Raw genomic sequence first — 24,011 nt, forward strand, 5'->3', positions numbered from 1 at the left:
AGCACCTGGGATAGGGCCTTTTCAAAAGTAGGTATTAAATTCCTTATCTGCTTGTTATCAGCTCCCCCAAAATTAGCTCCGTATTTTGGACCTTGTTCTCCAGTTAGTTCAGCAACATGTTTCACTTACTATCTTTACTACACAGTTTTACCGTTTACCATTTAACAGGTTTGAAGAAGTGACACCACCCAGAAAAGTCAGGTGACAGTCACTTGCTTGAATCTCAGTCACAACAGAGTCACTTACTTGAATCTCATAGTCACACGGTTACATTAATGAATGCAATTATATCCTCCCACAAGCCAAATCTGCTTTGTAAATAAAGTTTTATTGAAATACTCCCATACTCCTTCACCAACATCCTGTCTGGGGTTGCTTTGGCACCATAATGGCGGAGTTCAGTCACTGCAACAGAGACCACATAGCCCACAAAGCCTAAAACGTTTACTATCTGATTCTTTGCCAAAAAAATGTGCTGACCTTCAATTTCAGTATGTCCAAAGTTGGACCCAAATTCTCACCTACATTTTTCCCTCCATCCCTCCTTCCTAAGCCCCATGCTCATACTACAGTCTGCCTAGTTGCCAAACCACTAGCATGGGCATCAACCTTCCGCCTTCTTCTTTATCCCATTAGTTATGGATTTCGCTGCCAAATGACTTTTTTTTTTTTTTTTTTTTTTTTTTTTTTTGCGGTATGCGGGCCTCTCACTGCTGTGGCCTCTCCCGTTGCGGAGCACAGGCTCTGGACGCGCAGGCTCAGCGGCCATGGCTCACGGGCCCAGCCACTCCGTGGCATGTGGGATCTTCCCGGACCGAGGCGCGAACCCGTGTCCCCTGCATCCGCAGGCGGACTCTCAACCACTGCGCCACCAGGGAAGCCCCCAAATGACTCTTTGAACCTGTAACTCTTCCTTATCCCCACTGCCTGCATCTGGGCCACCAGCGTATGCATCACCTGGATGACTGAGTTATCCTCCCGACTGATCTCCCTTTCTCAGTCTTCATTTGTCTCCAGGACCCTTGCTACACTGGAGCTAGAGTCCTCCATCTAAAAATGTAAATTTGATGACATCAGCCCCTTGTTGAATTCTTTGCTGCCACTCCAGCCTTGTCTGTGTACTCTATCTCTATAGAGTCAGGTCACATCGATGGTTTTTCAGTTCTGCAACATGCTCTCTCTTTCTGCACCTTCACACGTGCTCATGTGACTACTTGGAGCACATTTGCATACCCTTTTTATTGGCATGTTTGTCTTCCATCATGAGGAACCTTCTGTGACCCTGCAAATCGGAGCTATATGCACTTCCTCTGTGGTCACCTAGCATTCTGCTTTTCCCATTTCATAACCTTTTCCAAGTTGTTTTGTAATCTCTCATTTTTATTGATGAATCAGTGCCTTCCTCTGAATGTTAAACTCCAAGAAGGCAGGAACCATATCTGTTTGGTATACATCATTATACTTCAGGCTTCTAGTACGGTGCCTGGAATAGTGTGAACGTTCAGTCAGTGTTTGTTAAATGAAATGAATGCTCTTCTGAGTGTTTTCACATCCATTATCTCAGTGGGGGTAAAGTTGAACAATTTAGAGAGGATTTTAATGAAACATGAGATGTTAGTGGATTAGAAGATTAAATTATTTGTTGTTTTGTACTTGTAGGAGGAAGGAGAACTAAGAGACGGGAAAACTGGTTAGGAGAGTAGAAGCATTTAATTCTACCTCGTAAAACAAAGAGGAGGAGTTTTTGAAAAAACTAGCTTGCATTATTCAAATTTCATATTCCTTCTAATAAGTTGTCAGATTGTCCATCTTTTAGGGCTTCTTTTCTTCACCTGGAAAAACTTTACATAGCGTGATTTAAAAGTCTTCTTGTAGACTTTGATCACTGAATTTGTTTTCTTTGGGGGGAGGTTTATAGAAGTAAGTAATCGATTTCATTATAGCTTTTCTATTTCCAAACAAATTGAGAAGGAATGTATTTTTAAAGATTTAATTGAGTTTTTAAAAAAGGGATAAAGAAGTAAACAACAAGAAATAAAGGAATAGGCAATCAACTGGAGGAAATCTAGGCTTAGAAAACTTAGGTGAGATAAACGACTTTGAGGACAAAATTATCTCTAAACTATCTGGAAGTTGAGGTGTAAAGCATGATGCGATAAGACACATTGCTTGGTGTCTTTAGCTTCTTCTCAGATATGAACTTCCAAAGCTGGAGAGCTCAGCACCATTCAAGATAGACTTTCCAGACAAGTACTTGAAGTCCAGCTCCGTTTTGAAACCGTTAAAAGAGATTGGTGTGTGTTCTGTATACGGTGGTGGCTATAAAGATTCTGTATGGAGATGTAGATCACAGAATATTTAAAGAAAAAAGAGGTCAAGACTTTTTCTTTAAAACACAACTTTGAACCTAATGAACTCCATAAAAAATAAATTCATTTGAACTTCCTGATTCTCTATGAAACATGGAAGAGAGTTGCTTGGTTTGGAACATCTTGAGAAGATGCCACAAACATCTACCTCTGCAAGAAAAGAATCTAATATAGATTTAGAGAATGTTTATCGTTCACCAGGCGGCACAGTATTCTAACAGTTCTATGAGATGAGTTAGCTCGGAGTTTATGTTAATCATCCCAATTAACACAAATTGAGCATTGAGTGGAGTTGTTTTGAATTTTCTTGCCGTAATTAACCAAGAGCCTTGAAAGTCATCATGGTGGTTTCTAGGTTCAAGGATCACATATCCAGTTTATATGAGGAAGTTTGCCATCTTGTTTGCTATGCCAGAGGACATGCAAAAGCTACATCTAAAAGTGATAAGAATCAATTAGGTTTTCAGGTTAAACAAGAGACGTAGGGCTGTTTCACGTGATTTAAAAACAGAATTTACTCTGTCAGAGCCCATTCCTATCTACCCTGACTCATAAGGCTTTGGAGAAGCACTTCAACTTGGAGGTAATACTGAGATCACACAGTTTGACACATGGAAGGCCTTGTTGGTAGAGTCAAGGCTGATAGTACATTAATAAAGGCTACCACGTCTTTAGCTGTTCTCCACAGTTCTCTGTTTGGTGAAATGTCACATCAGCGTCTTCATGAGAATAATCATTCCTCTTATTAGACTGAGAGATTCCAACCCATATCTAGTACGGTGATCTGGCAAAGAGGTTGGGGGAGAGCCAGCACGCCGGCACATCTGGAGTTTGGGCAGGTAGAGACTGTCTGATGGGTGAACTGGTTGGACTATGAAAAGAACATACCTAGGGCTAAGAGTAGAGGGTTTTTTGTTTATTCTGGAAACAGGATAAGAGTCTCTTCCCGACTCCACAACCACTGCCCAGCTCTTCCTCTGAGCTGGTTGGGGGTTGTTTTTAATTTTGTGGTTTCTCTACGATTATTTCTGTGGTTTTTCTGAGTTTCCCAGATGAGTACTTTTAATGTGCTGCCTGGTTTGGGATATTTGGTTCAAAGAGATGAAGACACAGGAAGAGCCTGTGATGAATGCCGTACAGAGTATGGCATTGCTCGTACATGAGCTCTCCTCATCTTGCCGCTCCCTTGTTCTCACATAAAATGAGGGAGAAAATGGAGAATTTTAAATTTTCAAAGAAAAATCCATCTGATTCCATTTTCCCTGGCCCAGGGGTTTTTCTTTTCATTTCGTTCCATGAACCAGAAGCCTTTCTGTAGGCAGGAGCATGGCTGGTAAGGCAATTGTGTGGACCTCTCAGTATGGCCAGGAGCTATTTGTGGGATGAGAGAGAAGCAAGTGGACCTGGAGATGGGGGTACGTTGTCTCACCACAGAGAACCACAAAGAAAATCTCCCCTACTTGGTACAACCTGTTGTCTCCCACCTTCCATTAATTTTTAATTATTTCTAATCACACGTTCTTTCCAAACAAGTCTAGCATCAACTGTCTCTTAAATTATTTACTGATGTCTGTAAAAGATAATGTAGAATTTGAGCAGAATGAAATGTGCTTTACTTTTCCAACTTCCCTATGGATTAAAACAAGGATAATCTTGGCACCGTGGTGATAGAACAAGAGATGAAAGTCCTTGCTGTATTTCCACAGAGTACAGTACAATCCACAGCCCGTCAACACCCATTAAAGATTCAGATTCTGATCGATTGCGTCGAGGTTCAGATGGGAAGTCACGTGGACGGGGCCGAAGAAACAATAATCCTTCTCCTCCGCCAGATTCTGATCTTGAGGTATGTCATTGGCAAGGCCCGAGTAAATAGCAAGGTGTTTTAGTAGCTAACTGGTGATTCTGTATACCTGCTGTGAGCAAGGTGTCCAAATGCCTTTGTTACTGCATTCTGTTCCATATTAACTATAAGTAAGCCAGTTTTTTTTCCATATTGAAGATAGAGCAGTTATTTATTTCTGTTTTCTCTTCCACTTTAGCTATGTAGTAAAGCATTTTTTTTGCTCTTTAGTGAAACATCATAAATTATATAATCCTGCTTTGACAAAATTCTCTTGTACTGCTCTGTCATTGCCATTTAAATTAAGTGTTGTACGAAAAATGCTTAATAAAATCCACTCGGAAATTAAAGACACGCTATGTATATTGAGAAAGGAAAACCCAGGATATTCTAAACAGAAGTGGTTATCACCTTACAAGACATATTTTGGTGGAGTTCAAAGCAGGAGGGATTAAATAAAACTTTAAAGGGTGATAGATTTCATAGCCTTGAATCCACTGGAATTGTTTCTTTTTATTGCCCAAGTGAAACTGATGGTAGAAAACGTGATTCTTTTGGCTGAAAAGATGGAAAATTTCCAGCAGAACTTGTATGAATATGTACTGGTGTAAGTGGGATTGGTAAGAAGAAGAAAAGCAGGCTTGGGAGGCCTTTTGTGGTATCTCAAAGACCTTTTTGAAATGAGTTCCTTCAATAATTCGATTCCAAATACCCCAAGAGTGTGTCAGGAGCATGTGTGTTGCATCTGCTTAAGTTGTTAACTCTGAAATCTGAAGAAAATTGGGCAGGAACAATATATCATCCATTTGATAACATCGCAGCAGACAACCTAAGAATAGATGATGTAGTTTCAGTTTTTATGTGCAATTTTTAAATACTTGATAAGAATAAAACACAAGATTAGTTATTTTAACACTTCTTAATGAACAGAGAGCAGAGATAAAGAAAAGATCAATTGAGTGATTTTTCATTGATTGCCCCTCTCTGTCTTAGAAGTTATAAACAAACTCATTTTAGCTTATGTTTCATTTCTTTAGAACTAAGACTAAGAAACAACTACAGAAGTAGGAAGGACCTATAGTCTTTTTTCCTATATTCATGTCAGTGTTGCTAATGTATTTATCCTCTTGCACCTCATTTGAGGTTATATCTGAGGAAAGCTAGGAGATACCCTTTGGAACAGCTGTGTTTAAAAAAAATAGTAAATTCATATTTTTCATTTGTCTCCCATCTAAAGACTACATTTTCATGTTGAAGTTAGCTGAATAGCAGGTTTCTCAACCAAGAGAAAGACACAGTGATTGGTTCTTCCTTTGTAGAGGGTGTTCATCTGGGACTTGGACGAGACAATCATCGTTTTCCACTCCTTGCTCACTGGGTCCTACGCCAACAGATACGGGAGGGTGAGTACCACGAGGCATCAGTTTTTAATTTCTTTAGAGTAAGTGTTCCTAGAATTGAATTTTTTTATCCAAATGGGAATGTGGCTTAACTTTAAATAATACATTTAAAATATAAAAAGGAAGATAACTTGATTTATTGAAATAGTCATATATGTAAGACAAGGACATATAAATGAACAGAAGGAGTTCTTTTTAGGCTCTTAAAAATGAGATAAACTTCATGCAATTACATTCATTCTTATTTCAGACCCCAATGAATACAGGTGATTGGATGCTATTCTAGGATGAAATAGTAAAATATATAGATGATACAGAAAGGTCTTTTGTGTTGTATTTTTTTGTCATGTCCTTTTATTCTCTTTATTCCCAACATATTCAATGGAGCAAATATTGTGCTTGATATTGTCTTCTGTGATTACCAGTGTTAGTATTTTATTTTCAAAGCACCTGTTATGAATGTCTTTATTAGTCCCTTTGCTATGGAGCTAAATTTACACGAATGCTTTGTAAAATTGGGCCTCTGAATGACAAAGGACCAATACGTCCAATTCTGAGCCGTTACAATATTTATCTTGGTGGTATAGGTACAGAATAATGTTATAGATCACCTTCCATGAGTACAACTTCAATTTCAATGTTCTGCATTTGGGTTTCTCAAAACCTTGGAAATCCTTTCTGATTGCTTGGTGGTTCCATAAACCTTTCCCATGCAAAAATCATGTTATTTAAAGTGCGTTTAATTTCTGAAATGTCCTGTGAATATGATATTTTTCATCTTTTTAATCTTTAAAGAAAGATTTAAAGATTAAATATTTTTGAAGCCTTAGGAAGTGAATTCTTGTGTCTTGGTGACTCCAGATTTGTATCACAGTTGAATGTTAAAATTGATACATGTAAAATGGTCATGCCGTCTTTACAGATTTTATGCAGGTATTCATTCTTTCAATAAATAGTTATTTCAATAAATACATATTGAGTGCCTGATATGTAGGTGTCTGAAGGTGAAAGTAGAGAAATGATCAATGAGCTTCACAATGCAATCTTCCTTCTTTTAACCCTAAAGCTACACCTAACCCAAAAAAGGGTTGGAAAAATGCACATTTATAAGAACAAGAATATTCCACCATTTGAATGTCTGTCAGAAATAAGATATATGTAAAACACAATATGTCCCATCTTATTGTTAAACAAATTTTCTATGAGAAGACAATTAACAAAAACACAGATTATAAAAAAATAAGGTCATAGAATCAGTCATTCAAAATAAGTCTCTATTTGTGGCTAGCACATAATAAGGATTCAATAAATATTAGTTGTGATTTTTTATATTATTTCTTCTATCAATACTATTACTATCCCTATTTCTACAAAAACTACTACTTTAAAAGCCTGAAATATCAAAGTGCAATGAATATGAAGAGTCTTGAAGATCATCTTAACAGAACAATTTTAATCTCCCTACAACTAACTCCTAAGGAAGAGAGCTGGCTCCTGGAACTCAAGGAAAGGTGTTGAAAAGGACATGCACTTAGGAAACCAACATTTGAAAACCACCCAGAAAGTCTCAAGTCTTTAAAAGCTTTGTCACTAGAGGCCAAATTGATGTAAAGAGAGTTGTCTTGATCAGTGTGCTGTTAGCCATTGAAAGGGGTCAGTTTAGAAAGAGGTGGTGAACATCCCATGACCGCACGACCTCGTGTCAATCTCTGGCCATAAATTATTGGTTTACACATGGAATTCACACCTAACCTAGAAGCCACTGGAAGCTTAGAATTTTTCATTCGGATTCTTGACAAGATCTAAACCAAACATTACAAATATCATGAATTTTATTTTTACAAGTGTCAACCATTAGTATTTTGAGACTTCAACCGATAGTATTTTGTTTGTTTGTATGTTTAGTTTTCTCATACTAGGGCATGTGATAAAAAGTTTTACCTTCTGTAATTTCCCAAAGCCAAAGGTATATATTCTTTCAACTATGGATGATTTGAGATGTTTAAGTGTAAGCTTACCCTTTGTTTATAAGTTGATGGGGGTTGGGAAGAGAGCAACTTCAGAAAGCCTGGTTGGGGAAAATCTTCCTGAGCATGACCCTTTGAGCCTGAGGTCAGAGTGACCTGAAGGGTCCAGTTGAGAATGTGCCTATCAGGAGAAAGAGTGTTCTAAGCAGAGGAAACAGCAAGCACAGAGGCAGGAAAGGGTTTGATGTTTGAGAGACAAAGAGGCTGGTGTTGCCTAGCTTAGTGTTGGAGATACAGAGTCAAGAGAGGTGTGGGCTGGGATGAGGGCAGGTACAGAGTGCCTCCCAACCATGGTCAGCAGGGTTAATCTCATTGCACGCGCCGTAGGAGATCCTTGGAAGACTTCGAACGGGGACATGACAAGGTCTGATTTAGATTTTTAGACTACTTTGGTTGTGTGGAGGATTAATGGTACGGGGAGAGGGGTGGAGGAACAGAGAGGAGGTTTCAGGGGTGATCTGATGCATTAGCAGCACAGATGGAGAAGCTGATTGGATGATGGATTCTATTGTGTTACTGCATCTAAGCTCGTACTCCTGACTGCACGACAGGCCAATACTCGAGAGACAAGTTGTTGCGGCAAGGAATAACGACTTTATTCAGAAAGCCAGCAAACCGAGAAGATGGTGGACTCGTGTCCCAAAGAAACATCTTGCCTGGGTTAGAATTCAGTCTTCTTTTATACTGAAAGGGGAGGGAGTAAAGTCAAACATTTGCTGGTTCCCATCAGCCTCTGGAAGGGGTGTGTTAATTTCCTCCTCCCTGCAGTCATTCACAGGTGGGCCTGCTCAGAATGTTCGCTGTGAGCTAAACAAAGGTATTTTAGCTTAATGCTCATTACCTGGGAGGCAGGGTTCCCAGACATGGGCCATTATGTATAATTTAAGCTTATAGGTGACATCCCTTTAGGGATTAACTTGTAGTAGAATACAAAAGGTTCTTCCCTATTACAATTGCAGATAGAGAATTAGGATTTAATTGGACTGTGCTGGTGGGCAATAAGTAACAGGCTCAGGGTTTTGTCCTGAGCAACTGGGAGAATAGTCATAGATTTGTTGAGATGGGGAAGAACTAATTTGGAGGGAAAATGGAGAGTTCAGTGTTATACTGGTTTGAAATGCCCATTAGACATCCACTTGGACTAGGCAAGGAGATACTTGGAAGGTGAGCCTGGGGCATGGGGGAGTGGTCGGGGCAGGAGATGCCAGATTTAGTCAACAGTGCACAGCTCAGGATCGGAAGGTCCTCAGACAATATTAGCTTGCTTTCTTCCTAAACACCTTCTTTGTGCTGGGCACTCTTGGTCAGCCTGTGGTCCCATTGCTGGGACACGCCCCTTCCTGACTTTTGAAGATGCTGTTGCTGAGGATGTTGAATTGTAGCCTGAGGCATGCAAGAAAGCTTGCTCCATGTTCTCTTTATTAGAGAACTTCAGAGTCTGGCAGAACTGCTCTCAGATCTGATAATCATGTCTTATAAAACTGTGGCTCAACAAGGATTCTTCCAAACAATAATAATAACCAAGCTGATCAGAACTTGCATCCCCCTAGAAAAATGACACAGATGAACCGGTTTGCAGGGCAGAAATGGAGACACAGATGTACAGAACAAACGTATGGACACCAAGGGGGGAAAGTGGTGGGGAGGCGGGTGGTGATGTGATGAATTGGGAGATTGGGATTGACATATATATACTAATATGTATAAAATGGGTAACTAATAAGAACCTGCTGTATAAAAAAATAAATAAAATTAAAAAAAATAATAAGAACTTGCATCCCTCTTGTTTGCTCGGGGAACAGGAGAGAAATCTTAAAGCAGTTCAGGGGCGGGCCGTCTTTCTTGGAGCACAGGTTCAGGGATGTTACTGGGCTTTGTCAAGGGAGCATGTGGCTGTGCCTTACTCTTCAGGCATATAAAGCATTGAATACCCGACAATGTGATCGCTGTCCGGTCTCTATGGGAACCAGATACTTGAGAAGTAGCTTAGTCACAGTAGCTTAGGCTCCTGGATGAGTAGGCTATTCAGTAAGGGGATACAGGATCTGGTTGATATAATGCAAAATTAGGGCATGTTACAGCAATATGTACCCAAAAAAAGTTTGAGAATGTCCCACCTTCCATGTAATCCTAGCTGTGGGAAGCAGTCCTGCTGGGTGTTATAAGGAAGTGTTGTTTTATAACAAAGGTGATGGGAACAAAAAGAGGGTGCTAGCTACAGTTCAGATTTTAGGGAAGAGAAAAGAAAGAGCATATTAGCAGGAAAATGAAGTCCATGGGTGTTACTGTAAATTAGGTTGTTGTTAATAATATCCTAGCTTTTTTTGTTTAATGCTTCTTTTTAAGTTACTTTCGAACTAAATCCAAATTCCCCAATTTTACTGAAGAAAACTAGTCTTGATATTTTTTGTTGAATGTTCTCTTTAAAATAGACAATGTAATAATCTAGTTGTTAATATCAAAGCACAGACCCCAGATTTGTATTTAAAATAAGTATTGTGCTTATGTCCCAAGTATTATTCCCTTTTGGTGGGAGGACTTCCCAAGATACCCAGTATGTTGATTGTTTTAATACTTTCTTTTTATTGTTGCTTTAACACCTGTGTCTCATACAGATTTGGGCTCAAATAGGTCTTCAAAGTCTTGAGCCTCACTCCTCATTTTATACAAAAACCTAAATGTGTGAACACTCAGGACAGCATAAAGCTTAGCATTTTTAATTTTTAATTTTTTCGCGGTATGCGGGCCTCTCACTGTTGTGGCCTCTCCCGTTGCGGAGCACAGGCTCCGGACGCGCAGGCTCAGCGGCCATGGCTCACGGGCCCAGCCGCTCCGCGGCATGTGGGATCTTCCCGGACCGGGGCACGAACCCGTGTCCCCTGCATCGGCAGGCGGACTCTCAACCACTGTGCCACCAGGGAAGCCCAAAGCTTAACATTTTTAATTGTAGGCCCTACTTATTAAGAATCTCCTGTGTGCCCAGGACTCATTTAACTCAACTTTAGTGCTCTGAAACTGCTATTGCCAAACCCATTTACAGATGAGGGAACTGAAGAGGTAGAGACCATATGTGAAAAACACTTAGCATCATGTCTGGCATAAAATATGTATTAGTTGTATTTTAATGTAGCTGAACCTTGGCTGTCAAAACAAAACAAAAAACTCCTTGAATCTGGCTTAGTTGCTAGTGAGTAAATTATGGTAGTGTCTTTAAATTGTTGAACTACCAATATGTGATAGGCCTTATGGTATAATAGAAAGAGCATCAGATTTGAATTCAGATAGAACTAGACTCAGATCTAAGCTCTGATTTTCAGTTCATTGACCTTGGGCAAATTGTTTATCCATGCTGAGCCTTAGTTTCCATATCCATAAATCTGACTACTTCTAATTGCTTTAAGAATTCATTGCTTTAAGTGCCAATGATTTTGCAATAAGGCTGTAGGGGAAAAAAAAAAGATGTAAGTCATGTCATGAATTTGAAGGGCCTTATTAATAGCAATAATCCAATAATAAAAACAGCCTATGTCACTGATTGATCTTGTATCTGCTGTCTGAGCGTGTGTTTTCTAATGTACCAGCCTTCTAGGAAGGTCCCCATTGTCATAGTGAATTTAGGTCAACTGAACCTCCCTAGTGAGTGTATTACTGTGGTCATTCAGCACATTGATGAAAGAAAAATTTGACAGCAGCTTATCTAACCTGTTTCATCAGAACACTCTAGGTAGCCAGTAAAGATAGCTGTTCTTACCCTGTTTTAGGGTAAGAACTCCCTAAAACTCCACACTCTGTTGAGCCACCTTCCTTGGTGGCTATAGATGTCAAGTTCTTAGCATGGCACCCAAGCAGCCGGACATCCAGGGTCCTCCTTGGGCTATAGAGGATCTGGTTACTTAAACAGGATGATCTCTCTTTTGGAACCTCCAGACCAGGGTTTCATAAACTTTTTTGATAAAGGGTCAGATAATAAATATTTCAGGCTCTGTGGGCCATATCCTGTCATAACTATTCAGCTCTGCCCTGGTAGTGCAAAAACAGCCACAGATAATATGTAACTGAATAAATGTCAATAAAACTTTACTTATAGTTCCCAAGTCTGAATTTCATGTAATTTTTACATGTCATGAAATATGATCCTTCCACTGGATTTTAAAAATCTAGACCAGGGATTGACAGATTACATCTCATAGGCCAAATCTGGTTCATGGCCTGTTTTTGTAGAGCTTCCAAGCTAAGAATGTTGTTTGAATTTTTAAAGGGTTATATATATTAAAAAAAAGAGAGAGAGAGAGAGATGAAGAATTTGTCTCAGAAACCGTATATGGCCTGCAAAGTCTAAAATATTTTTTGTCTGTCCCTTTAGAGAAAAGGTTTGCCTGCCCTCGCTCTAGATCATGCTCTGAACTTTGTGTTAGTTAATATTACTCCTGCCTTCAGGACATCAGGACAGTTCAATGACGGCCACAGTGTGGCTCACGAGACAGTAAACTCAATGTAGGCATTGTGTGTCTGCATCTGGGGCCCCAGTGAAGCACAAGGGAGCACATGAATTTGTCAGGGTAGGCAAAATGGTGGTAAGAAATAGGCCCCAAATCTCATGGCTCCAACACGACAGAAATGTATCTGTTTCCTACTGAATGGTCTTGAGTGGATCTCCCGGGTTGCTTGGTTTAGGCAGGCTTTGGCACTGCAGATGATGGTTGTACCATCTCACCGTGTAGCTTCTGAGGCTTCTGTGATCCTTGTCATCAGCTTTCTAGCCCACAGGGAGAAAAAGCAGGGGGGAGCACGAGTGGCAGGATTTATGGGCCAGGCTTAGAAGGGTACATAACCTCTGCTCCCTTGGCCCAGCGCAAAGGGGACCAGGAGATGTAGCCTAGCTGTGTGCCCGGGAAGAAACAGAGAATGGGTTCGGGTGCATGGGTGGCCGTGGCAGCCACAGTTCTCAGCTAAGAAATATTCGACAAATGAGTAAAACCCAGAGCAGACTTTCAAACCTTTGTGGTGGCTCTGGTCATCCCAGCAGGGAAGTGCCCTAGGGCTGTGTGACAGGTGTGCTGAGTTGGCCACTTACTCGCAAATTGTTCCCTGATTTTATTCTCTTCTTTGTGTATCAATGCCAAGTTAGATCAAAATGATGAAATAAATTAGGGTTCCCAATATAACCTTTGGATACTGTGAATTGACATGGAACCTAAACTCTCAAAATGAACCAAAACACAATGTTTTTGACTATCAAAGGGATTTCCAGCTGAAAGAGCCTCCTTCATCCCTTTTTTTTTTTTTTTTTGCCCTTATCCCGATAGTGGTTCTCTTTCCCTTTAACTGGCGGCCTCTTCCTGCTTACTGGCTATAACATAGACTGAAATGTATGTTCCTGCTACCTTATTGAATGAAGCCTATTTTTCATGTTCACACATGTAAAAGGGAACGCAGTGAACAAACGTGAACCATCACAGCTTTCCAGCCACCGTACTGGCCTGCCACCACCAGCTTTGGACCTCCCTTCCTCTAAGGCCTGGAAAAGCCCCTTGGAGATAATGCGAATCTCACTTGTTCTGTCTTCATCTTCCCATCTATAAAATGGGAGCAATCACAGGGCTGTTGGGAAAACAATGTAAAGCACCTAGAAAAATACTCATAGGCACTTTGTAAATAAGAGCTTTTTTGCTTACTTTGGGGGGTTCAGAGGAGGGAGTGAGCAATAGTGACTACTTTGTCGTTCCAGGTAGCAGACTGGGAGAGGTGGAAGGAGAGTGTAACCGTTTAGGGAAATGAGAGGCAAAGTGGCTGGATATCTGTTAAGTACATATAGAGGATCGGAATTGCAGAAGATGAGTAGCAGAATATGTACTGAAATGGTAATAAAAAGACTGCACCTTTGTTCACCTTTTACAGTCTGCACTGCCATCTCACATTGATTAAATATCCAATTCGTTCCTTCTTTTTGTCTAATGAGGAGGCTGTGGCTCAGAAGATTAAATGATTGGCCCAAGGAAGCACATCTATTAACTGACAACGTCAGGAATTTCATCTAGTCTTCTGATGGGCCCATCACCCTCAAAAGGGGGGTGCCAGGAGCCCTGAATGCCAGGATTTTGTGACGTGGGCATGGGGATGCCATGAACGATATCGAAACAGTAGAGCGACATGATGGACGTGTACCATTTGGAAGATGGATGTGATAGCAGAGAAGATTATTACAGTCCTCCCCGTAGGAAATAATAAAGGTCTAAGAGAATGGCTGTAACACTAGGAAGGAGAGAGAGATAGGAGAGTGGTTACAAGTGAAATCTAGATGTCTTTTGATTGGATTTAGCCGTGTAGGCTTTTTGCTGGCACTGCATGGGCCCCAACTTGGCTAGATCTGTTCTGGCTTTCTTCTCCTTCCTCCCTCTTTGTGCCACGTCTTGGCATCTGTCCCATGTTTGGGATTCAGTGGGTTTTCTCCACAATCACAATTCATCTTTGGAATGGTGAAGTTCTTACCCTTATTCTCTACTTGGGTATTATTTTCATGATGTTGAAAGAGAGTCTCTTAAATAGGAGAAAATTAGAGCAGTCGAGTGTCACATATCTAATCAGTAAAAATGACCTGATTAGCCCTACCACAGGTTTGGATTTTTTTCTTTTTAAAATCATTCAGTGAGTAATTCAGCTGTGAATTATTTTTCATGTGTGTACCTTCTCTCCTGGTAATCCAGATTATTTCTTAATTGGCATCAGAACTATGCCCAACTCCTAAACCTTGGCATTTCACACCAGCTGTTCAGTGATAGGGCCTTATAAAATTGCAAAAAGTTAATATACCATTGATGGTGTTGATAACTTTAGACAGGTTAGAGAAAAGAAAGAAAACAGTGGAATCTTTGGGTCTCATAGGTTGTACATATCATTTACATAACGCTTTTAGAAATATTTTTAAATGAAATAACATTTTAGCATATTTTTTTTTCCTTCTCTCCAAGAAGGGAGCTAATTTTCTCATCTTATCTTTAATCCTTCCCTTGTGAGCAACCAGCATGGGGCCTTGAAAATAAGCCACTCCTGGACTCAGAGCTCCTGCCCATTCCTGTTTTTCAGCTTCTTTTTCTCCAAAACAAAAGATCCTGAATGGGGAGAATTTATTTTAAATGGCATTTGGGCCCCGTCTGTGGCTGTAACATTAGCATTCTAAATAAGGAGTTGCTTAAGGGGTCCAAAATGGGTATTTTTTTTTTCTTTCCTTTGATTGAGACTGGCCAAGATTTGTTGTTGCTTTGAGGAGACTTTACAAGATTTTCACATTGACCAACAAATCCTCATAAACCTGTTCACATCCTTCGCATCACACCTCACTGGGCCACTTCAATCCCAGTAATTGTTCGCCAGTGGAGGCTTAGCTGCCCACATAGGATCAGAGCAGATAGAATTTTTAGAACCTTACCTTTTAGTCCACAAATTAAAAATGTAAGTACTATATCCCAGGGAACTAGTCAGACTTTCTGAAATAGTTGAACCATCTTCTGGCACCTCTTTCTAGCCTAAGATAAACTCTTTAAATAGCATTTTTAAAACATGATAGATTCCACTTTTTGATCCAAAGTATTAGGATAGCAATTGCCAGGATTCTGTATAGGTTGGATCACATAGATGTAGTGGGGTATGTATTCAGATACGAGAGATGCAAAAGACATTTATCATGTATTTAAAAGGTACTTGGAAATTGGAAATAGTAATAGATAAAAATTAAAAAGCAAAATTAATTTTTTCGGCTTTCAGTAAAATAAACCCCCCCAGCATCACTGGTACTTTGTAGAACCCTGTTACTATTACTGTAGAATTACTACAGTAATATTACTATATTACTATACTATATTACTATTACTGTAGAATTCCTATTACTCGGAATGCTGCAGCTATCTAATATTAGAACAACGACTTAGGTATTAAAATATTTCTTAAAGGTCTCAGCTAAAATAATTTGAATTGGATAAATGTATATTACCTTATACTTTTGCTTGGTTTATTTCACTGTTAAATTTTTTTGCTTTTCAGTGTAGAAAACTAAGATGGTAAAAGAAAAGGAATAAAAGGGCAAAATTTCAAGGGTGTGGAAATAGGAACCAGAGCTATATTAACAATACGAACAATTTTTTCTTTTAATATTTTACTGGTATATCTAAGCAATAAAGAGAAATTGCTTTCTTATTAACATTTGGTGCTATTTTTAGTTGTTTTTACGGTAAAACTTAAGCAACTTATTCTTTTTGGACTACACAAGATCTAATGTAATATTTGGCATTGGAACATTGTTAAACCAAAACTAAAAATCTTGGGATGTATCTTTTAAAATAGTCATATAAAAAAGATATTTTTATGGCTAGATGAATGGTTAGCTTTAAGGTTTCTAGAGAAAGGACAAAGTATTTTATTTTTGTACGCAGAATAACATTCTGGATCCTATTCTAAAAACCCAAGAAGAGATAAACAGGTATTCCTCAAACTATCTATTTTGAGGTTCAAAGGGCCATGGACACTCTGAGCCAAAAATAGAATTTTGAGAAAGTAATGAAAATGGGTTAAGAAAAGCATTTTTTTTTTTTTTTCCCGGTACGCGGGCCTCTCACTGCTGTGGCCTCTCCCGTTGCGGAGCACAGGCTCCGGACGCGCAGGCTCAGCGGCCATGGCTCACGGGCCCAGCCGCTCAGTGGCATGTGGGATCTTCCCGGACCGGGGCACGAACCCATGTCCCATGCACCGGCAGGCGGACTCTCAACCACTGCGCCACCAGGGAAGCCCAAGAAAAGCATTTTTTAATCAGTCTCAGTTCGAGGGGTGGTAGGTATGGGGGGTGCTCGTGTTTGCTATTAAAAGTAGATTAAATTGCCATTGAAGCCACGAAATGAGAATTAGGGCTGAGTGCCTCCCATCCTTCCAAACAGTTTTACAGATGGTTAAGATCAAATATCATGTACAAATACTGGAATTAGCAATGCAGGTGTAACTATGATATGATATTTCTATGATATTTCTTAATGTAAATGGCCAATAATCTGAGCAGCATGAACTTCATCTTGGTCCCTGGAATAGAGCACAAGTCATGTCAGAAATTACCCACCGCTGCTCCTCCCCACACATCTGGGTAAGAGTCCACGCCTATGCCGTGTGGTCTCCATGTTAGGACTAACCAAAATTTAAGACCCCATCCAAAGAATTTATCATAGTAGAAGCAGTAGATGGTACGCAGTTCCTTAGCCTTCTGGCCTGTAGTAGTTTCGTTGTGAGTAATGATCACTGAAAACATCCATTAAGTAATTCAGAAAATTGTACCACCAAATGGCACCGTTCCAAGTTGCACACGCAAAACCACCCATGTTATACAGGCTGTAGTACCTAAGACACACTTGGCTGTGAACCCCTCTCCTTCCTGAGTCACCGTTTATCTCCTGGTCTGATACCAATGAGTCATTCAGAATGTCCTTTATGATTTCTTTTTTTTTTAAATTTATTGGTTATACAGCAGGTTCTTATTAGTTGTCTGTTTTATACATAATAGTGTATATATGTCAGTCCTTTATAATTTCTTGAATACATACATAGAAATGTAATAGGTGCCTAACCGTAATTCCCGCCTTCAGGGAGCTTATAAATTAATAAAGGAGGCAGTCGGTAGGAAATGGATGAGTCTTCAATAGCAGTCCTTCATTGGGGCAAAACTGATCTAAGCTAACGCCACTCTAAATCCACAAAGAGTGAAACCACAGAATCTCCAAAGGAATAACAATATTAGGAAGGAAACAAGTCTTCCTGTATTACTCATGACAAGTGTTCTCTAATAGCTACAATTACTTAGCTAGTAAGAAAGAGCCAATAATAGGATGTCAAATGATAACACTAGTATTGTGAGCCAGAAAAAAAAGATCAGGATCCACAGGAGCTGCACAACCAAAAAATAAATGCCAGAGGTGCTAAATGAGATGCTTCTAGGGTTACCGCTCTTCTTAAATTACACTGGGAATTCTCCTTTGCAGCCGATCGGCATTGCAATGTGACACTGCTGCTCCTAAACGTCTAAGACATAGGTCCTGTGGCTTCCATTATGAATGTAGGAGTTTCTCTGGTTTTCTGGAAAAGACCATCCCATATGATAAAAAATTAGTAGAGTTAATACAGGAAAAGCATGGTCTTCTGACCTACATCCTTCTGTATATGACAAATCTCACTTAAGTCTGAGTACAGATTACCAAGCAACTCCTAGCATCTTTTCCATAAAAGGGAGATGCTGAGGAATTTTGCAAGACTTTTGTAATTTTGACTTAAAAATTTCTTTTGTCATTTTAAAAGTATGGTTTGAGTGTGCTTTACATTTTCAAAATAAATATTTTTAATCTATAGTTTCACCACCAAAAGACAACCAATCTGGACTCAGTGAATATTTTTTAAAAATTTATTATAGAAACTTCTAAACATCTACATAGGTAGATGAAATAGTATAACGAAACCCAGTGTAACTTCTGCCAGCTTTAACAATGATCAGATCCTAGTTAATCTTGTTGCATGTATGTCCTTTACCACATGCCTCCCCTGTCCTGCTCTACCCTAGGGTTATTTTTCAAAGCAAGTCCCAGAGATCATATTATTTCATTTGTATGTATTTCAGTATGTATTTAAGACTCCATTAAAAGAATTTTTAGAATAGAAATAGTAGATGTTACTCAGAACTTTAGCCATCTAGCAAAATTAATAATAATTTCTTAATATCATTGAATGTCTAATCAACAGTTACATTTCTCCGATTCTTTTTTTGATTTTAAATTGTAAAATACACGTAAGATAAACTCTTAGCAGTTTTTTTTTGTTGTGTTTTGTTGTTGTTGTTGTTTTGCGGTACGTGGGCCTCCCACTGTTGTGGCCTCTCCCGTTGCGGAGCACAGGCTCCAGACGCTCAGGCTCAGCAGCCATGGCTCACGGGCCCAGCTGCTCCGCGGCATGTGGGATCCTCCCGGACCGGGGCACGAACCCACGTCCCCTGTATCGGCAGGCGGACTCTCAACCACTGCGCCACCAGCGAAGCCCTCTTAGCAGTTTTTAAGCATACAGTTCAGTGGTATTAAATTCATCCACATTATTGTGCAACCAATCTCCAGAACTCTTTTGATCTTGCAAAACTGAAAGTCTATACTCATTAAATGACTCCCCATCCTCTCCTCCCCACAGCACCTGGCAACCACCATTCTACTTTCTGTCTCTATGATTTTGACTGCTCTGTTATTTATTTATTTTTATTGAACTATAGTTGATTTATGATATTGTGTTAGTTTCAGGTGTACAGCAAAGTCATTCAGGTATATATATGTTCTTTTTCAGATTCTTTTCCTTTATAGATTATTACAGGATGCTGAATACAGTTCCCTGTGCTATACAGTAAATACTTGTTTTTTATCTTTTTATATATAGTGGTGTGTATTTGTTAATCCCATACTCCTAATTTATCCTTCCCCTTTGGTAACTATAAGTTTGTTCTTTATGTCTGTGAGTCTCTTTTGTAAATAAGTTGATTTGTATTATTTTTTAGATTCCACATGTAAGTGATATCATATATTTGTCTTTCTCTGTCTCACTTACTTCAGTTAGTGTGATAATCTGATTTTGACTCTCCTGAATACTTCATATAAGTAAAATCATACAGTATTTGTCTCTTTGTGAGTGGCTTACTTCACTTAGCATAATGTCTTCAGGGTTCGTTCATGTTGTTTGCATGTGTCAGAATTCCTTTCCTTTTTATTTAAGGCTGAATAATACTCCATTGTATGGGTATGCCTCATTTTGTCTATTCATCTGTCAGCGGACACTTGGGTTGCTTTTACCTTTTAGCAATTGTGAATAAGGCTGCTATGAACATGGGTGTACAGATATCTCTTGGAGACCCTGCTTTCAATTATTTCAGGTACCTGAAGTAGAATTGCTGGATCACATAGTAACCCTATGCCTAATTTTTTGAGGAACTGCCATACTGTTTTTCATAGCAGCTGTGCCAACAGCACACAAGGGTTCCAGTTTCTCTATATCCTCATCAACACTTGTTATCTTCCAGATTGTTTTTTTATTTTATAGTAGCCATCCTAATGAGTGTGAGGTGGTATCTCATTGTGATTTTGATTTGCATTTCCCTAATGATTAGTTATGTTGATCATCTTTTCATGTGCTTGTTGACCATTTGTATATCTTCTTTTTATTTTAGCTCTTTTTCTTCCTGTTTTACTGAGATATAATTGACATCCAGCACTGTATAAGTTTGTGTACAGCATAATGATTTGACTTACATAATCTTGAAATAATTATCACAGTAAGTTAAATAAAGAAAAAGTATTTTTTACCTGTGATGAGAACTCTTAGGATTTATTCTAACAACTTCCATATATATCATACAGCAGTGTTAATTATATTAATCATGTTGTAAATTACATCCCTAGCATTTATTTTATAACTGGAAGTTAGTATCTTTTGACCACCTTCATCCAATTCCTCATGCCCCCACTTCCCACCTCTGGTAACCACAAATCTGATTTTTTCTATGAGTTTATTTGTTTTCTTTTTAAGTATAATTGACCTACAACACTATGTTAGTTCCTGGTGCACAACATAGTGATACGATGTTTCTAATGTATATCTTCTTTAGAGCATATCTGTTCAAGTTCTTTGCCCATTTTTTAATAGGGTTGTTCATTTTTTGTTGCTTGGTTGTACTTTGTATATCCTGGATATTAACCTCATATCAGATATGAGTTTCAATATTTTCTACTATTCCATATGTTGCCTTTTCATTCTGTTAATTGGACCCTTTGATGCACAGAGTTTTTAGATATAGTCAAATTTATCTATTTTTTTGTTTTGTTGCCTGTGCGTTTGGTGTCATAGCCAAGGAGTCACTGCCAGGTTCAGTGTTATGAAGCTTTTCTCCTAAGAGTTTTATAGATTCACTCTTAGGTTTAGGTCTTTGATCCATTTTGAGTTCATTTTTGTATACAGTATAAGGTAAGGATCCAACTTTATTCTTTTGCATGTGGATATCCAGTTTTCCCCACACCATTTGTTGAAAAGACAGTCTTTTCCTCATTGAATAATCTTAGCACCCTTGTTGAAATTCATTTGACCATATATGTAGGAATTTATTTCTGAGCTCTCTGTTGTATTCCATTGGTCTATATGTCTGTCTTTATATATCACTCTATACCACACTGTTTTGACTACTGTGGCTTTGTAACTAAGTTTTGAAATCAGAAAATGTGAGACCCAACTTTGTTATTCTGTTTCAAGATTGTTTTGGCTATTTGGGGTCCCTTGAGATTCCATGTGAATTTTACGGTGGATATGTCTGGTTTTACAAAAAACATCATTGAAAACTTGATAGGGTAAATCACTTTGGGTATATTGATATCTTAATATTAAGTCTTCCATCCATGAACATGGACTGCCTTTCCATTTATTTGTGTCTTCTCTGATTTCTTTCAGCAACATTTTGTAGTTTTCAGTATACCAGTCTTTTGCCTACTTGGTTACGTTTATTTCTAAGTATTTTATTCATTTTGATGCTATTTTAAATGAAATTGTCTTAACTTCCTTCCTGGATTGTTCATTATTAGTATATAGAAATGCAATTGATTTTTGTGTCCTGATTTTGTATCCTGTAACTGTGCTGAATTTATTTATTAGTTCTAACAGTTTTTAGAAACTCTTTGGCATTTTCTACATATAAGATCATGTCATCTGTGAACAAAGACATTTTACTTCTTCCTTTCCTATTTGGATGACTTTTATTTCTTTTTCTTTCTTACTGAATTGCTCTGGCTAAGACTTCCAGTACTATGTCAACTAGAAATGGCAAAAGCAGGCATCCTTGTCTTGTTCCTGGTCATAGAGGAAAAGCATTCAGACTTTAACCATTGAGTATGATGTTGCCTGTGGGCTTTTCATATATGTCCTTTGTGGTTTTGAGATAGTTTCCTTCTATCCTCTGTTCCTAGTTTGTAAAGTGTCTTTCTCCAGTGGTTTTATAATTTTTTTTTACAGTTTATTGTATGTCTCTTACATGTCTTTAAGCTGTACATTCTCACTCAATCTTTTTTTTTAACCTTGAATATTTCTGTTGAAATAACCAGATCATCTGTCTTACAGAGAGTCTGAGACTGGGTTTTCTTGATTACATCTCCATTGTGTTCCTTTGTCACATATTCTTTTGTCCCCTGTATTTCCTGTGAATTAGTAGCTAGATCCAGAAGGTTAATTAGATTCAGGTTTAATGGTTTGTTTGTTTTGGTTAAGACTTCGTAGGTGAGGTATATCCTTCCAGTAAGAGATGTGTAATGTCTGGTTGCTCTTGTTTTAAACTTCAGCTTGCTGCTTGGACAGTCTCCTCTAACAATCTATTGTAATTATCCTGTAAATCCTTTCTTATTGGCTCAAAGTTGATTAGGAAGGAGAAAACTCCAGAGTTTTGGGCGAGGGCAGGAGGGGAGTTAAACCACAAGTTCATTAACTCAGCAGAACCAAGTATATGTGGATGCACATCAGAAATAAAAAGATGTGACAGTGCTTGTTGCAAATAACTAACCCATAGTTACTTTTGGTGAGGCAAAGTGTTGAGATAAACCTAAACCACTTTCTGAATTTAGAGATTTTCTCAAATATCTTCTGTCCTTGAATATCTCTCCAGTATTAGTACACATCCTTGTTAAGGATCACCTCTAGGAGACAGATAGATATCCTCAGTGGCTCATGCAGGTGCCACATTCCTTTATTATCTTTTCAACAGCATAGTGAATTTCAGTTTACCAGCCATAGTTCTGAGTCAGTGAACTAATGTGATTAATCTATAGGTTTGCTTGATGCTTGGTGGGTAACTTTAAAGGTAATTCCAACTCTGCCCCTTGAGGCTTAAGCCTAGCCTTAGGCATTTAATCTACAGGCAGTTTCCTTGTAAATCTCAGTGTAAGAATACTATTTAACAGAGGTTTATGTACAATGTGTGTACATTGTAATCTTGACTTGGAAGTGATCAACTATTTACATTAGGGAAAGAATGCTATGCTCACATCAGAGAGCTGAGAAATGGAATACCTTTCCCTGGTAGTTAATCACATGACAATCAGAGTTGCTATTTGTGGAAGAACTAATACTAGAAGACTCCACTTTTCTTTCTTGTTATGTTAGCTGATAATTTTATATGATGTTGATATTCTTAAAGTAGTCCCACAGATTTATCCTTGGCCCCACCACAAACAAGACCTCCCTGAGTTATTATGTTGTTCCTCAAATGCTAAAACATAACATCATTTTGTGAATACTGAAATTTTTCAGGGACTATACATTGAAGGTACTAAATTTGGAATGTACCTCAGTAATTAACTGTTTATTGCCGTTTATCACTACCAGCCATTTGTTGATAAACTTGGGCAGAGTCAAGATTTTTCCAAGAGCTGTTCTTCCAAGTCATTTGTTAATTGACTGTAAGCAGTGGATTTGGGCTGTGTTTAAGTGCCTGTTCACATCTGACCCTTTAATGACTAAAGGGTATAAGCTAACAGGTATGTGACCCACCCATGGAGATCACACTGCTTGGCTGTGCAAGTAATTGGTTTATTTTTTAAAGAACACTTCTAGGTTTCTACTGAATCGGTTCAGTATTTGGATCCTATCTGAATGACACTTCCTTCCCTTTAGTTCCTAGATCTTCAGAGTATGGGACAACACCTTTGCCAGTTTGCTAGAGTTGAGTCATCTCTCCTAGTGATGAGAAGCTTGGTTGAGATCTTTTGGGAGAACCAATGACGCTCCTCCTAGGAGTGGTCACACTGCATGTTCCCCATTTAACATCCGCACAAATCAGCTTTACTGATGATTGGTCTCTTGAAAACACAGTCACCTCAAAAATATTGGCATGAGGAATTTAGGGTTGCCCTTATCTTTAAAAAGCATGAACTTCACATCCAATCTGAGTGCAGAATGCTAATGCATCTTTTTGTAGTGGAGACATGGTGTCCCATGTTCAGATTGATCTGCTGTTATAACTGTAGTATAGTGATAGTAGAAATCACCACCACTACCCTAGCAGCAGCAGTAGCTTAATACTTGGCAGGCGCTATGTTCAGAACTTTAAATGTGTTACCAGTTTAATCCTTCAAACAAGCCTGTTGTATTCCTGTTTTACTGATGAGGGACCTGAGGTCCAGGGGTTTAAGTAACTGAACTTGCCCACCACACAGCTAGTAAATGGCAAAGTTAGAATTCCAATCTAGACTCCATGACTGCAAAGCCCATGGTACGACCACCATGAGAGTGTGCACTTCCAGTGTCCTTCTACCCTGTATGCCTGCAGGTTGGAAGCACAATT

General features: G+C 38.8%; 1 protein-coding gene across 7 annotated transcripts in view; it reads left to right on the plus strand.

The window, feature by feature from the left end:
• The window catches only part of EYA1 (EYA transcriptional coactivator and phosphatase 1), a 317,430-nt gene that overhangs the window by 237,139 nt on the left and 56,280 nt on the right, over positions 1 to 24,011 (plus strand). For all 7 annotated transcript variants that reach the window (XM_067712078.1, XM_067712075.1, XM_067712076.1 and 4 more), the window contains 2 exons: positions 4,076 to 4,215; positions 5,532 to 5,615. In XM_067712078.1, coding sequence (XP_067568179.1) covers positions 4,076 to 4,215; positions 5,532 to 5,615 — 224 coding nt within the window. The remainder of the gene's footprint in view (positions 1 to 4,075; positions 4,216 to 5,531; positions 5,616 to 24,011) is intronic.

Source organism: Pseudorca crassidens, chromosome 17 (assembly GCF_039906515.1).
Source record: "Pseudorca crassidens isolate mPseCra1 chromosome 17, mPseCra1.hap1, whole genome shotgun sequence".
In the NCBI taxonomy this organism is placed as follows: domain Eukaryota; kingdom Metazoa; phylum Chordata; class Mammalia; order Artiodactyla; family Delphinidae; genus Pseudorca; species Pseudorca crassidens.